The following is a 16,097-nucleotide window of genomic DNA, read 5'->3' as shown; positions in this document are numbered from 1 at the left end:
TCGCCGTTGCTTTCAAAGACGGGTATTGTCCTCTCTAAACTATGCCATCGTGACCCGCTGGTGAGCTTTACATCAGGCATTATATAGACGTGATTATCAAATCCGATTTCTTAAATACAATCATTACTACGGTACTGAAGACCTATTGCAAGAATTAAATCCAGGCACACAAGGATGGTCCCTTGCCCTTATCTTTTGATCGATGGAAACATTCCCCCCTAACAGCCGCTGATCACCCTCTCCAAAGACGCAGTCGTTACTAGGTGAAAGGAAACAGAGGATGAACTGTCGCCCCATCTTTAGACAATTTTCCGAGTGTCTGCTTGCTGAAGCATGAGCAGATTTAGGAGGGAGGGGGGTGGAAGGGCAACCTATGCTTCCTCTCGCTGGTGCGTGAAATTTACTCAGATAAAAAAAAGTTTAGGAAATGTATTGTAGAAATAGGACTGCCCCTCTCGTCGCTAAACACAGGCTCCAAGAGTCGCCCCCAAAATGACCATCGCATTCCCGCCGCGTGTCGATGCTCGCAAGCAACAAGGAGGAGCATAGAAATAAGGGGGAGAATGTAGGGCGTCGAGAATTACTCGGTCTTTTCACTGTGAAATGACTACTTCACGAGGTCAAACCGGCTCTCCGGTTTGTGTGATGCTTCACATTGAGGGTGACCTTTGAGAGATCATAAATAAAGAAATAAATGAATAACAAATAATCAATAAATAACTTAAATATTAACGTGACTGCGATTCGAACTTGTGGGGCGCAATAAGATCTCCTTTGGTGGCCGCTTCACAAGAGCACTATAGGCTATCGCTGCAGCCGAACACGCCTCGTGTTAAACTGCAACTCTCTCTCGCGCTGTGCCTTGCACATCGTTCTCTTTATGAACTATTACTAATATCAAACTAATATTCGAGCTTGGAGCTATGGGGCAGTAGTGACCGAAACATGTGGGCTGCATACGTTGGCGTGGACAACGTTGTGGCAGAAACAAGGCACGAAAGCAATACGCGTTGTCGTTGACAACACTGCTGCAATAACGCGGCTTTGGAGTATACGCCGCCGGCGTACATAGGGTAAATTGGCATTGGCGATGATAAAGTTGAAGACGCGTATAACTGACTCCCTGGGTCAGTGGACATCCCAGTCGCGCTCTAAGGTACGCCGCGGTAGTGTCCATTTGCAAAAATCTGCTTTCGCACAATATTTCGTTCTTCGCAGTGTTGAACCACCTGCCATTTTCTTTATTCAAAATATATCGAAGTTGGAACAGCTTTAATAGCGACTATGATATGCTCTTTGAGCTTCATCATCGTCATCAGCCTGCCTACGCCCATTGCAGGGCAAAGGCCTCTCCCATGTCTCTCCAATTAACCCTGTACTTTGCCAGCTGCGGCCACCATATCCCCGCAAACTTCTGAATCTCATCCACTCACCTAACTTTCTGCCGCCCCCTGCTACGCTTGCCTTCTCTCGGAATCCACTCAGTTACCGTTAGGGACCAGCGGATATGTTGACCTTCGCATTACATGCCCTGCCGAAGCCCATTTCTTCCTCTTGATTTCGACTAGGATGTCAGTAACTCGCGTTTGTTACCTTTGCCAAAGGATTAATGTTTGGTAATGCAGTTTTCTGCTCTTTTTGCATCGTCAGCTTCGTGGGACACATGCCATACGCAGCCATGCGCAGTGTACCAATCGCATTGCTTGCTTGCAGCCAGCTTTTCTTACCTGTGCGCTGCATTCCTTCCTTGTTTTCCCCAAAAGAGAAATAACAGGTGCTTCCGGTGCAGTGAGGTTTTATATGAACACTTTATGCATAGACACAGCTTCACACTACATCGCAACAACTTTTATGGTATGTACATTCGCGGTCGATGCAGTGCAAGTGTTTTTTTTTTTTAACAAAGTATACATACAGAAGTTGTATACAGAAACGTGTGGGGCAACGCTACGCTAGCATTTCAAACTAAAACCGCTTCCCTGCTTCGACCATTCGATATGGCAGTGAATGCGCTGCACACGTGACGCAAAACACAACCCTGCACCCGCACTGCTCGCCCTGAAACATTTTACCACAGTATCACATGTTCATCACATCAACATTATAGACTACATTACCAAACTGTAACACCTTCGTAGCCCGTTTTTCTTTTTCATGTAAACGAGCATGAATTCGCTGTCGTGGTGTTCTCGGTCAACACTGATCAATTATTGGTTATGTCGACTGGAATAAAAAAGAAACAATAGTGAATATGAAGAATTTTTGCTGCTAATAAAACAAAAAACGTTTCCCAATGCAAAGGATGAAAGCATAGAGATGAGGAATAACATTTGAAAGCTCTATTATACGCGAAGTGAATCCGTTCAGTTACCCAAAGACTAGCCAATACAATTGATCGTGCTTAGTTTTAAAGCTTGTGCAACATTTATAGACGCATAAACCATTTTTCACTTTTACTTTCTCGGACCCAGAATGAACTTTTCATAAATCCTTCAACTGATTCGACTTGCGACCTCATTGTATTTTGAAGTTTTAAGAAAAAGGCAAGCTACTTTCAATAATGCACTACCAACGCAGTAATGACGCCAGTGCGCAAGCTTAATTCATTGTTGGCATCATTTGGAACAGGTCCTCTCTGCATTTTTCGTCCGTGCTTGTGGGCGGGAATTCCAGGCTAACACAAATTGGCATCTCCCGTATTTTGGAGGTGCAGAATATTTTTCCCCGAGGGCTCGGGTATTTGGTTCTGAGAGTTTGACCCAGCTTTGTTTGTGTCTGGCTCGAGAAGCACAGGCATGCTTACTCGCATGAGGACTGACGGTAACTGTGCAGCCGTACGCCTGCACCAGAAGCGCTCGGGATCGTCGTACAAAAGCAACGCACACTAATTGACATAAAAAGGGAAAATGAACGAGGCAGAACGGAAACATGGTCGACGCGTTCGACGTCGCTTGTGCACTTCCAGGCGTCTCGGGCACATCGCTCGAGTAGATATGTATGAACAGGTTGCTGCTTCGCATCGCTGTTGACTGGCCGGTGTGATGATGACGATGGGTTCCCGGGGCGTCAGAACGCAATGAGGCACGGTCACAGCTCACTCGGCATGCTCAGTTCGAAACGCACTGGTCCAGGAAAGCACGCCTTGCCTTCGGTGACCACTCGCATCTGTGCCGGACACGGCGTGTGAAAACTGTCTCTGAGCATATCGCGGAGCTTGCGTCTGTCCAAAATATAGTGGCTTGCTTTGGCTTTCAAAGTAGTTGTAGGAACAGCGTCGTGTCCGCGGTCTACAAAAATACGTCATAAAAAATGATCAGACATGTGTGCAGCGTAATCCCCTCGTCCGAAAACATGGGGCAAAATTTATAAATCATTATTTCCAGGATCAGCACTTTCAATCCGAAGTACTGGATCAAAAGCGTGCTTGTAACATCTCGTTGGTACATGCTAGCTGATCAGTTATTCTTAAAAAGCATTGTTCTTTATCGAGAGATGGTTAGGCATACTCACCTATGTTTTGTTTCACCTATGAGACATCCTATGAGATCTCTTTGACGGTGAATGGTTCACTAGAGCGAAACAAAAAGGAACGTAGGTTTGAAAAAGCGGCACATTGATTGCTACCGCAAAATTTTAATAATTCTGAACCTTTCCTGTTTTATTATATGAGCCCATAAGACAAAGAATAGATAAAGGTATTTTTGTTCTGTAAATGTACACACATTGCTCAGAGTGCTAATACTGGACCTACGCAACGAAACAATATCCGCGAGGGTCAAACATGAAAAGGCAATCACTGTCAATTTCAGTGTGAAAGTGTGTTCGCAATGCGTAAATTGAAACAACGTTATTTACTAGGTCTCTATGCGTGCGTTTTATTATGGAAATATTATTAGTATCTCAAGGTAAGCTTAGCTTCAGAGGTGTCTTGAACTCTTAAAATGTTAAACTTCAAAACATTGCCCGCAAAGGAACATGGTATGTCTGAGAAATAAGACAAAAATAATTTCTCGGTAATGCTCACTCTCTAAGCCATCCGTTCCATCGTCGAGTTTAACGACAGCCGTGGCCATTTTCCAATGACTAGATGATGCCCGCCTGTCCCCAGAGTCGGGTACAGAGTTTAGTACTGAAAGGAAAAGAAAAGTAAAGGTATTACGACATTTAAGATGAGTGACGCGTTATAAAAAAGAGACATCGAGCGGCCAGCCTTTCACACAGAGACATATTCATTTTGAAAAAGAAAGCAGCAAATGACACGGAACGCGATTAATTGTGTGCATTCAGTGTCGCACTTGTCTAGAGGACGCGAGTGGTATGCGACATGGTTATACAGGACGACACCCGACAGCAGCCCTTTAATTCCAGGCCTTTTAATTATGCTGGTGCTTTCTTGCATCTGCATGAAGGCTAAAAACCAATAAACACAATAAGCCGATGACGCTTTGTTGACCCCTTCACTTTCTTGCTCGGAGAAAACCGCTCGTCCATAGTGGAGTGATGAGTCTCGTTCCAGAATATACCTAGAAAGAGGCTAGGGATTATTTTTGTATTGTTCCCACGAAGTAAAGAGTGGGAAACCAGAAGCTGTGCTCCAGAAAAGAGCGGCATAAATTGTTTCATGCTTTCGTGTTGTCCCCTTAGCTGCTGGGGGCGCTGGCCATGCCCAGAGTGATTGATAGGAAAGAGCGTTTGCTCTTTTGACGATACACAGTTCTTCGATATTTCTTGAAAAGCGGCATGGGGGAAGGGATGGGCGGATCACGAAGAAGAAACAGGGGTTATTTCCCCAGCAACTTTAAAGGCGTTGCGATTGGGTGTTCATGAAAAATGCTTTGAGTGCTTCATCGTTTAGTGCTTTCACTATGGCGGATACTTTGAAGATGCTCTACTGCTTTCTCAGGTGAATGTTTTTTTGGTTTGAATCAGAAAGGTTTTAGGCATGCAGGAATTTTTCTCAGTTTACTGTTTCTTCTCCTGTCATGCAGTCTTAATTTCTTTTTCACTTATGAAATCACACTGATCGCCGACATCTGTCACAGAGAAAAGGTACCACCATTCAAAAGCGACTTAAATTGAAGTTTAATCTGCAGTCATTATTTTCGCTGCACCATCAGGGACATTTATTCAAGGGCTTAGAATTTATTTTCTAAGCAAATGGCTCTGAATGTTTCGTACGTAATAATTACAATGGCATGAAGTTTCAGATGAGCCCCGATTTCCGCTTGTAATTTTTAGCAAAAGCGAGATCTGCAGTCATGGTACTCTAACTAGTAAACCTGAAGAGCGCACCTCCAAAATAAAGAGTCGTAAAGAGTCATATAGTACAACGCGAGTCATATAGCACAAAATGCAGAAAAAATACCATACGTTCGTACCAGGATAATTGTAGACATGGATATCCGACCTAGGAGGCCTAGGCGTCCTCTTTACTGTGGCGTAAAGAGGCTCCTCCTGGGCCTTGAAGGACCATCGAAAAACAAAGGAAAAAAGACGAGGATTAGAACAACTGAGTCTCACAATTATGTTTGTTGTTCACAGAAAGCAAGAAAATACCCACACAATGTTTCCTGCCGCATATTTGCCCCAAGCAATGTCTTAAAAAATGGTTCCTTGAGTTTTCGGAAGTACTGATTTTGAAATCAGAATGCGAATCAAATTCCAACATATTTTGGGAGGGTTATAAAAATGCAACTGTTGAGCTTATGGAGCCTTTTGCGTATTTGAATCGTTTGAAATGAACCGTGTGCTTATAAGCGTGTGCGCCGCAGTTCGCTCGAATAGTTCGGCCAAGTGAAATCGCTCGTAGGATACAGACCTGCTTGTAGGAACATTCGGACATTTTCCTCTCGTCAATGTCGGTGACGCGAGTCGTGGCATACGGCGTCGGGTAGTAGTCTAGGCGACCATCCAGGGACATGGTCTTCTTGCCCATGCTCGGGTCCACTTCGGACAGGTGCAGGCACTCTTGCAGGTGGGTTCCTTTGCGGGACCCGTACGCTGAGCTCCCTGTGGAAGGCAAAAGTTGCACAGGCATGAGGTCAAGAACGGAAACCGGGGCCGGTTAATGAAGCGTGAAGAACATCACATGCTTTTCATTCTGCTGTCTGGATTTAGATGGTGAGGGCCTTGGATTTGTTAATATGACACCCTTTTAAAAGGCTATTCAGCGTATGTACAGTTTTGGCCAGAAGTGAGAGACCTCCTCTCTCGTTTTCCGAAGCTTGCCGCTCTCAATGGAGGTGCCACCTCACGAGGCCCCCCCTCCTTCGTCGTAATACGCCGATAGGTTCAAGTTCTGTGGTAATGCCATAGACGCTTACAATTGATCTATATCTGGATACAACTCAATAACGAGGCGGCGAATGCCCTTCAAAAGAGGACCTCCAACCGATGGCGTTGAGCAGTTGTCAAGACGCCCTGATTAATACGGTTAATACCCTTACACCTTCCATCAATCTGTAATGTCCCGCTAACAGGTACAGTGGGACTAACCACGGCATCACGATAATCGGTCGACGTCAACGCAGGAGGTCTTTCTATGAGGGGCATTTTTTTATTTTTTTTTAGTTGTATCCGTCCATAGTAGGGCTTTCCAATATCCGTGCTTATATTAGTAAACAGCTTTCGCCATGAAGTAGTCCACAGAAGCAAAGATATTTTTGCTGTGCTTTATAGGTGCATGCATTTCTTTATAGGGTGCAATGCAGCAAACACATGCTATTGCGTTGTTTTTCCCCTCTCGAGCATAGCGGAAAATTAATGGGCAAAATGACGAAGCGGACTACGAATGATGGAAAGCCGAAAGGAAACACGTATTCTGTGAACCCTTCAAAACTGAAACCATGCGTATTCATTCAATATAAAAAAAAAAGCGTTACAAGATTTTCAGTCTTTCAGACTAACCGAGCAGTGACTGGTCCTACCCAGTGCACATATTTTGCTCGCCACAAAATATAACCACACCGAGAACAGCTTACGTACAAACAAGCAGCTGTAATAAGAAAAAAAAAATCTGGAGATAATTTACAAGGAAAATGACATGAAATGTAGGTCCTCTTTCGGAATGCAGCAATACGCGTAATTAATTTTCAACAATATTTTAAGAAAATATGGATAAAGCAAGCCTATGTCTGTTTTCTATTCCTTGTAAAAAGCCTTTGTGTTTCCAAAGGAAACTCGAAATCTTTCGACTCTCTTGCCTTTAAGAAGGAGACAAGAGTTATGTATACACCGCTGATTGTCAATGAATTCTTCCTTCTGGTTAATTATTTTTCTGTTGCATGTGCCATCAGGTAATAACAACGGGGCCAAGAACAATTTAAGTATTAAGATTAATGACTCCAGGCGCGGGCAACAACCCGCTACTTTCAAGGTGTAACCGAAAGCTGCTCTTAAGACTAGTTCGAACTGGTAATCCACTTGTGTTTCCTTCCTGTTTGCACGGAAACAGGAAGCCGCTCTTGTCATTTAGTCACTTAAGTTCTTTATGGAAAGGTATGCTTCATTTCACATACGGAAACTGTGTTGAATAAAGTGCGAACTTTGCCAGTACATTTTTCCATTCGCTTTTTCCGCGCTGGCCGCTCGATTCGCTGTGACTAACTGCTGTAAAACTGGGATGCAAGCATCGTGCTCTGGAAGGGAAAAGTGCGTCAGTTCTCACCGCTGTTTGAGCTGTCCGAGGAGTACCGCTTGCGTAGCACAACATACACGAGCACTCCCACCACGAGCACCACAATGAGGGAGATGCAGGCTGGCAGAATCACGCCCAGCTCCAAATAGAAGGGCGTCCCCTCGTTCTCCACTACAAGGGACGGCGTGGCTGGTGCTGCACGGGGACGAAGTTGCGCTGCTAGAGAACACTGCCCTCTTCCCGTCTATGCCACTGCGCCCGATAAGAACTCATTTGAGGCGTGCCAGAGCTGCTTAGACGTACTACAGGCCGGAAAAAATTGCGGGACGCGATTTCTTGGAAAGACGTCTATTCTACCTTCACCTCGCTGCTGAGTCACCTGATATTGTTACTAGAGGAAGGAGTATGTAGGCCCCCAGTAGCTCCACACATTGCAGGCAGCTGGCTTGCCTGACTGCGCCGGAATAAATTTTTTTCCGTATACCCACGACCCGTAAGCTTGTGCTGACGATAGTGCACCATGTAATGGGAACAATCCGCTTTTACCTTTTACATATGACCAGTGTTGCAAAGGGTCTTCGTAGCACTACGTTTTTCACGCTACAGTAGTAGTACTGTGCCAGTAACAGGTTTGCTGAACCGCGCGGTACTCTAACGCATGTAGGAAAACTTTAAAGGCTCAATCTATCTGGCTTCCCTATTTTCTCGTCCCCATGTAAACGCAAAGCTCCTTGCACCAGCCTCAAGCCTACCGCTCTATCCAGGATGCTGTCCACTGTGGCGTGTTATTTCCTTTGTGCAAATCCTACGGGTAAACGATGGAAATGAAAGTAATACCGCAGATCCATGACGAAAACCTTACACTCAACGATACTGGTAACGCAAAGGAAAACAAAAAAAAACATCACAAGCCATTCGCGTATGCGCTCCTTCTTCTGTGAATTGTGGAGTATGACATGCCGAAGCGACACTTGGGCTATGAAGCAAGCCGTAGTAGAAAGCGGCTCCGGATTAATTTCAAAAGAGCTACTAATAGGACTAGTTAGATAATTCGCACTCTCCGTATTTTGTTAGCGCTCACTAATACCCTCAGGGATTAATTTATACCACCTGCGGTTATTTATAATTCGCTGGAATCGCACAGCTAACGGGCGTTTTTGTATTTCCCCTGCATCGAAATACAATATCGAGCCCACGACCTTGAAATCAGCAGCCAAACGCCGAAGCCACAGTCCACCGTGTTGATTTTTCTGTTGAGCTTTGCGTGTCGAGTTCTGTTGTGCACAGTTTTTACATCGTTAGCAGTTCTTAGTTCGTTGCTTAGTTTTGCGCTCTTGGGGTCGGCATCCTGAAGCCCACCCCCGTCCTCAAGCCCACCTCCAGAAATTCATCTCCCACCTGCAAGTCCAGCCCCGCCCTCCCAGCACCTCTCACATAGAAGGTGGATGCTCTAACCCCTAAGCCACCTCTGCGGTCCCCTATGGTTCGATTCCTCCACATACTTGAAGTCCAACGCCACCGCTCTGGAGGTTGTATCTTACCTCGTCAATACCATGTTACTCTACAGCTCTCCCCTCATGGTTCATATGAGAGACTCAAGCAAGCAACGCCGATTTCATCAATGACCTTCAGCACTCACTAATGTTGCAGTTCGCAGCAGACTACATTCACGAAAACGTGGATAAGACTGGTTTTTCGAAACAGAGACTGAATGAAACAACAGCTTATTAGGGTGATCATACAGCCGTTACTGTTACCTTCAAGTAAACAGAAATTCTAATACCTATTCATTCCTTGGCGTATCACCACGCGGCTAACGCTGGATCATTCGCATAACAAACTCATCACTACCCTGCACAGTTTTGCATCAGGGAACTATATAAACTCACCCACCTCGCAATTCTCATGCGTCTCACCCATCGAGAGCGCCCAGTAAAGCTAACGTAACAAGATGAACGCATGCTAGGCTACTGAGTTTTTTTTTTCAGTATGTTTTATTTTCAATAGCTATTACTCGTTACATGAGGGATCGATCACGAGACATTTCACAGACACATGTAAAGAACGTTGACCACGAACACCTTTTTTAGATGCCGTAATTTGTTTTGCTATGCTAATGGTGTCATTGAGTTCAGTCTATTGTAGCAGAATGAGGAGTATATAGTACGGTTAAGTTATTTTTGAAGGCAACTTTCGCTTTTTATTTTCCAACAAGACCTGTTTATATAAGAGAGAATTCTGGCCGCGTACCTTGCAGTGCTGGTTGAGTGACGAAGTCGTATTCTGCTTCCGTTATACCTGCTTCATTCTTCGCTATGACTTGAAGCAAATAGGCCACGCCGGGAACAAGGTCGCTCAGCACAATTTGCTTCTGTTGAGGAAGTATATTGTGTCCAACTACATTCCAAACCTAGAATAACAAAAAAAAAAAGGAAATAGCGAGCGACTGGGTTCAGCGCCCCAAGGCGGAGGTACAGATAGAGAGAGCGGTAGAGCAGGCAGAGGTAGTGTAGAGATAGCGAGAAGTAGAGGTAGATTCTTACATTTCCTGTCTGGAAGTGCTTGTGAATCAGAAAATGGCATATTACAAAAAAAAAAAGAAACTAAGTTGTTATCTAGAACGAAACTATTGAAACGGGTAATGACTTGCTTTCTTGGTAGAGGCAAGCCACGTGGGCGAATGGGTCGATAAGAAAAAAACAAAATAACATTGAAAGCAAAGAAAGCGAAAACAGAGCTGCGGCATCGAGATGGATGCTCTTCTCGGCATACGTTTACATCGGAATTTCGGTATAGGTAAAAAAAAAGAACAGCGTTCCCTCCTTATGACTAAAACAGTAAGTGCATGAAGTGATGAATGCACATTAAAATCAAGAACTGCCACGCAGTAGATACACAAGTAGCTCCGTAACGATGTGCTAGAAACCAGATCCAGCAGAATGGGAATTAGGTAGTGATGGAAAGCCTGCCTTCAGGGTACTCTGAACCACTTCTGTCATAATAAAGATTGGCTTTCTAGCCTAAAAAGTTTTACGGCCATTTAGCGGTGGGAAACAGAGAAGCTCTACGCCACGCAATGATCTAGGAAGGTTTTAAAGCAAAATGCACATTTTAACGTCAAACTTCGAAAGCGCTGAGTGTTTACCTTGTCTTTCTGCCTCCTATAGCGAACCTCGAAAGCAAGGAACGGGCAGCCGCCGTCGTGCCACGAGTCCAAGTGAATGACGATCGACGTCGAATTCACGGAGATTAACGATGGCTTGTCAGGGGCCACGGGAGCTGAAAATACAGTGCGATCGCGAGCGGTCAGCGTCTTTGCCTCTTTGGTAAGATGCATTTGAGGGCTGAACTTAGGCGTCAAAATGTGTACGGAAGAAAGTGATTTTTGGAAGCAAAAAACAGTGAGCACATATCTGCAGCAAAGGTTACTGAAAAGCTAGGAGAGCAGAGAACAAAGCTAACTGCAAGACTTCAGGGTGTTGTGCTGTTAACTGTGCATACTGCAACAAAGATTACGCTAGCTCACTAAGGCCGGAAAGCGTTACGCAAGCTGAAGAATCAACTACCTAGTTCGTTAACCTCTCAGAGGTAGGAATGGCTTGAGAATTGCATTGTGTCTGGGCAGAGCAGGCATGTCATAGTCATACAGAGAACCATATAACATATATAGCGCTGGCTGGTTGGGAGCTATTCCTATTGTCACACCTGTCTTCTTGGTTACCTGACGCAAGCGTGCCCTCTACATAGCTGAATAGTTTCACTGAGACCAGGTACAGGTAAGGCAAACGGAATAACCAATGGCACGAAGAAACTTGTCTCAGGTTGATGAGGATTGCTGGTCACTGGCCAAAGTCAATAAAGAAAGACGTTTCGGGAGCGCTACGGCTCCCTTGTTCACTATAGGATTGCTGGTCACTGGCCAAAGTCAATAAAGAAAGACGTTTCGGGAGCACTACGGCTCCCTTGTTCACTATATATAGCGCTCCCGAAACGTCTTTCTTTATTGACTTTGGCCAGTGACCAGCAATCCTCATCACCATGATTCCTGACCAGACGGTATGCCGTCAAACCCTCCACTACATACTTGTCTCAGGTTGTTTACTTTTTTTATGCATAACGCAATAAGGAATGCTTCCGCCGAAAGCAAGGCGAAAATCCTCTCTTGGTATTATGCTTCCAAGGAAGACAGCAATACGAAATCCACAGGCTTACCGACTCCAATGGTTTTGGCTGAAATAATGTTGCTTGGTCCCCCGTTGCCAACCGAGTTGAAAGCGGACAGGTAGACTTGGTAGGAAGCTCCGCACATAAGCTGGTCCACTGTGTACTCGACAGCATTCCGAGGCACGTTGATCTTGTTCCATTCGCCAAAATCTTTTCTCACGTGTAAAACATAACCTACATGCAAAACAATATTTAAAAATATTAATGCAATTAATGCAAAGTGCATGAAGGCTCGTAAAAATTACGGGCGCTCACATTTGCGCAGAAGCTTGTTTTAAGTACTTTGCGCTCCTTGAACAGACCGCTGATTAGGGATTTTGTCCCTTTACGTGTTAATAATTAAAATCGTCATCGGACCACATTTGGGAAAAAGGTTCCTGCTCGTTATTTATTAGAAATTTGGTTAATAAGCTTATGAATGACATGAGTACAGAAACATTCACTCATAGGGCGGAACGAGGTGCTGACTATTTCTCAGTGAAAAAAAGATAATTGACTTGCTCAACAAGCTCAGTACAAACAAATATTATATACACCTGCCAATGATTTGGGTTTCTTGGATAGACATTATTTATTGCTATGCTATATATTGTATGCCCTACACACTGCAATGACATGAAAGTGAGGCTTATGAAACGCAAATAGATTAAGAAAAAAAGTACAGGCCCATCTCGGCCTCACTTTTACAACTTAGGCATGTAAATAAAGCCGTCGCTGCGTTTTCGTAGAGCTATAACCAGAATGTAGTTCACAGCGTAAATTAGATGACTTCACTACCACTTATTTCTGACATCATACGCAAAAAGTGCCTGGCGCTGAGAAGTGAGTAAAAAAAGCCGAAAACGCTCACCAAGGACATCGTTTGTACCAGACCCTTTCCAAGAGACGCTAATTGACGATGACGTGGAAGACTGAACTTTCACCGCCGGGGACGTTGGAGGATCTGAAACGAAACGTTTCTTAAGTCTGAGCTCGAAAATGCAAAGCTGACAAGTTACCTGCGCTCACGCCGTACGCACATTGGACTTTCATGCGAATGTTGTGGACGGGGAGTGACACAGAAGAAAGTGAGGGGGAAGGATCGGATAAATATAACGACTTACGGCGACTGCATGTGTTTATGATGCGAAGCATACTAAAATAGCCCAACCCAGCTCGTCGAGCGCGGTGGTGTCGTTACCATTGACCTTTCGTGACCTCCATGTCATACCACGTGATGCGTGACGTCACAGCAGATGAAAAACGGGGGCCCAACTCGCGCCGTCGCGCGAGGCGTCGTGACCAAGGATGACCACGTGGTGCGTGACGTCACAGCAGATGAGAAACGGGGGCCCAGCTCGCGCCGTCGCGCGAGGCGTCGCGACCAAGGAGGACCACGTGATGCGTGACGTAACGACATAGGAGAAACGGGGCCCCAGCTCGCGCCGTCGCGCGAGGCTTCGCGACCAATGTGTTTCCTGCTTCTGCCGCTAGGTGCGCTGTAGTGAACACGTGATGCTGGAGCGGCGGTATACAAGGGGGTGCGCCTGCCTCTGCTAGGCGTATCTGTCCTCGCTTCGGCGAGCGCGGCTTCGGCCGCTTATGATTTTTTCAGCAGCGTCCGCTCCGGCGGACGCAGTTGTTGCTGCGACGCGCGTCTTTTCTTTCCTTTTTCTCTTTCCTCTGATCTCTTAACTCTCCTCTATCTGCACGTGGCAGCGGTGGTGGCTCAGCTGGAGCCAGTTGGCAGGCCCGTGCAATTTCCTTTTCATCCTTCTCTCAGTCACAACAGCAACAACAACAGGCGTACAAGGGATAGAGATGCCTCCTGGAGACAGGGCTGCTCGTTGGAATGAGAAGCAAAAGTTGCGGCGTGCTACAGAGACTGATGAAGAGCGTGAAGAACGTCTAGCCCAGCGGCGTGCTCGATATGCAACTCGGCGACAATATGCTTTGCATCTGACTAGGCTTAACCTAAGCTAAGCCTCAGCCATTATTTTTGGAAATCGTTGAAGAATATCGACCTTATTTGCGATCAGGATACTATTGCTTACAAATGCTGTGTTTCAAATTGAAGCAAGTGACGACAGAATAGTAGAGTAGTGTTTGGCCTTGTTGGTCTCGTTGTATGGGTAGAGGAAGCTACAGGACAGAGCCTGTATTATTAGCTTCTGTGTTCATCCTAGTTCTTTCACGCTGCTTCCTCTAGCCATACGACACTGTAGGCCTGCCGATACGTGCGTGCATACTCACCGTTTTTGAGCGTCTTGATGAATATCTCCTCGGAAGGTGGCCCGGCTCCTTTCGCGTTGAAGGCTTGAACTACAACGCTGTAATCAGTGTTTCGTTTGAGATTTGTTATATGACATTCGTCATGAATGTTTCCAGACGTGAGCTCTAGAGTCTTGTAAACATAGGTGTCGGTTGTGTCCTTCACTTTGTATCCCACGTAGTAGCCTTTCAATGGGCCAAACTGAACATCTTTTCTGGGAGGCTGCAAGGAAAATCCAGTAACATTGTTAGCGTGAAAGAAAATATGAGATTATAGTTTCTTCTATGAATACGTCATATTCTTGGCTTATTCCGTATCTTTTGTGTTTGAGGAGAAATAAATATGAGGACAAACTGAATAATTACCTTCCACCATACTTTGATAGACTGAGAACCAGTTGCCTCGGCTCGGACTTTCAGGGGCGGTCCACCGGGAGCTGTGGTGAAAAATGATTTAATATACTCCTCAATTTATTTTTTGCAAAATAACCGCGAGAGAAAAGGAAAGCTCTCCAAATAAAAAAATGTGGCAGGAAAGTTTTCATTTCTTTCAAAAACTTTACCCTTGCCATTACAAAAAAAAAAAAAAAGAATTAGCAAAGAAGATCTTTGGTCTTTCTGCCAGACATATGATTGGAAATGAAAACTATAAGAGGTACTTCCAATCGCTTACTAACCGTGCGGGTAAAAACTAGCCGGAAGAAGAGTATTAATATATAGTACAAATTCTTTTCGAACGCTTGTGCGGCCTGCTGATACTGCAAGCAAAACAAGCTACAAAGAAAAAAACAACCTACTGAACCCCCCTGCAAAGCTGCACGGCGGTTTAAAATTCAGGCTCGTTAATGCCATAATTAAGTTAGTGCAAATGTCCCACTAATAAGAACGCGAGATCATCGGAGATGGTAGGAGGTTGAAATTTGGTAGCCAAAGCTCTAGCAACTTTGCGCTGCAACAAGTTTCCAGAGACATATCTCACCTTCTACGTCAGTCTTGACATGCGTCTCTGTGCTGGCATCACTATGGCCTAACGAATTGAAAGCGAAAATCCTGAAAACATACAATGTCACCGGGCGCAGGCCCCGGATCTCGACACTAGTCTCTGAACCAGGCACGGTAACGTTCAGAGATTTGTGGTGCCAGGAATCTGGGGGAGAAATGCAACAGGAAGAGTGGTTAGTGATATCCTCCATAGCAGACGAATACAAATAAGGAAAGCGAGAAGAGACAAAAAAAAAGAAACAAAGTATTTATGTTCCAGAGAAAAGAAAAGAAAAGAAAAGAAAAGGAATCAAGAGAAAAATAACAAGGAATCGAAATTCATCATGCGTAAACTCCAGTAAAAAAGAAATGCATCGTATGGGTATTGTATTACGATCTCACCTGTATCTTCTCTGTACTGTATCACGTATTTAATGACAGCGCTGTTACCGCTGTATGGTGTCACCCAGGAAAGCTTCACATGCCGACTACCATATTCTAATAATTTCACATCCTGGGGGCTGTCTGGTGGTTCTGAAAAATGTAAGCCAAGAGACAACGATGTTTATTAATATCGCATGTGGTTCATCAAAGAAAGCAAAAAAAAAAACGGATTAAAGAACACGCTACTGCACACAGAACTAACTTTCATGGGGCTTTAGTGAGGATTAATTTCCGAACAAACACGCGCTAACTGTCCTGCTGAGGGCAGTTCTGCAGTAGGAAAGTGTCACACAGACGACGCGTACAACATGCTAACTCCGCATTAGTTTCCACACCGCCAGTCGCGACACGGAGAAAAACAAATCCGGCGAGTAAGCTTCGGAATATCGACTTCTGATTATTAATGCAACGACCCCATAGGTGGGCAGAAATTGACGTGGCAAACCCATCTCGTTCACTGGCCAAACTTTTCAACCCAGGTCGTCAGTGGTTGCAACGCCATACTTAAAATACATTTTGGCGCGAAACGGAGCACAAATACTAGTGCGGGCCTCCTTTTCTT

At 44.9% G+C, this 16,097-nt stretch overlaps 1 protein-coding gene across 1 annotated transcript in view; it reads right to left on the bottom strand.

The window, feature by feature from the left end:
- Positions 1–1,789: 1,789 nt before the first annotated feature.
- The window catches only part of LOC149371663 (cell adhesion molecule Dscam1-like), a 216,518-nt gene continuing 202,210 nt past the window's right edge, over positions 1,790–16,097 (bottom strand). The window contains exons 16-29 of the mRNA XM_089565899.1: positions 15,494–15,625; positions 15,090–15,257; positions 14,477–14,547; positions 14,093–14,333; positions 12,711–12,803; positions 11,849–12,034; positions 10,782–10,915; positions 9,887–10,046; positions 7,667–7,831; positions 5,819–6,009; positions 5,379–5,460; positions 4,025–4,129; positions 3,511–3,569; positions 1,790–3,287 (exon numbers count right to left, since the gene is read on the bottom strand). Coding sequence (XP_089422025.1) covers positions 3,523–3,569; positions 4,025–4,129; positions 5,379–5,460; positions 5,819–6,009; positions 7,667–7,831; positions 9,887–10,046; positions 10,782–10,915; positions 11,849–12,034; positions 12,711–12,803; positions 14,093–14,333; positions 14,477–14,547; positions 15,090–15,257; positions 15,494–15,625 — 1,775 coding nt within the window. The 3' untranslated portion in view covers positions 1,790–3,287; positions 3,511–3,522. The remainder of the gene's footprint in view (positions 3,288–3,510; positions 3,570–4,024; positions 4,130–5,378; positions 5,461–5,818; positions 6,010–7,666; positions 7,832–9,886; positions 10,047–10,781; positions 10,916–11,848; positions 12,035–12,710; positions 12,804–14,092; positions 14,334–14,476; positions 14,548–15,089; positions 15,258–15,493; positions 15,626–16,097) is intronic.

The sequence above is a fragment of the Amblyomma mixtum genome, chromosome 1 (genome assembly GCF_055824585.1).
Source record: "Amblyomma mixtum isolate Tamu chromosome 1, ASM5582458v1, whole genome shotgun sequence".
Classification (NCBI taxonomy): Eukaryota; Metazoa; Arthropoda; class Arachnida; order Ixodida; family Ixodidae; genus Amblyomma; species Amblyomma mixtum.
The sequence above is the reverse complement of the archived record's forward strand: the minus strand, read 5'-3'. Positions and strand labels throughout refer to the sequence as shown.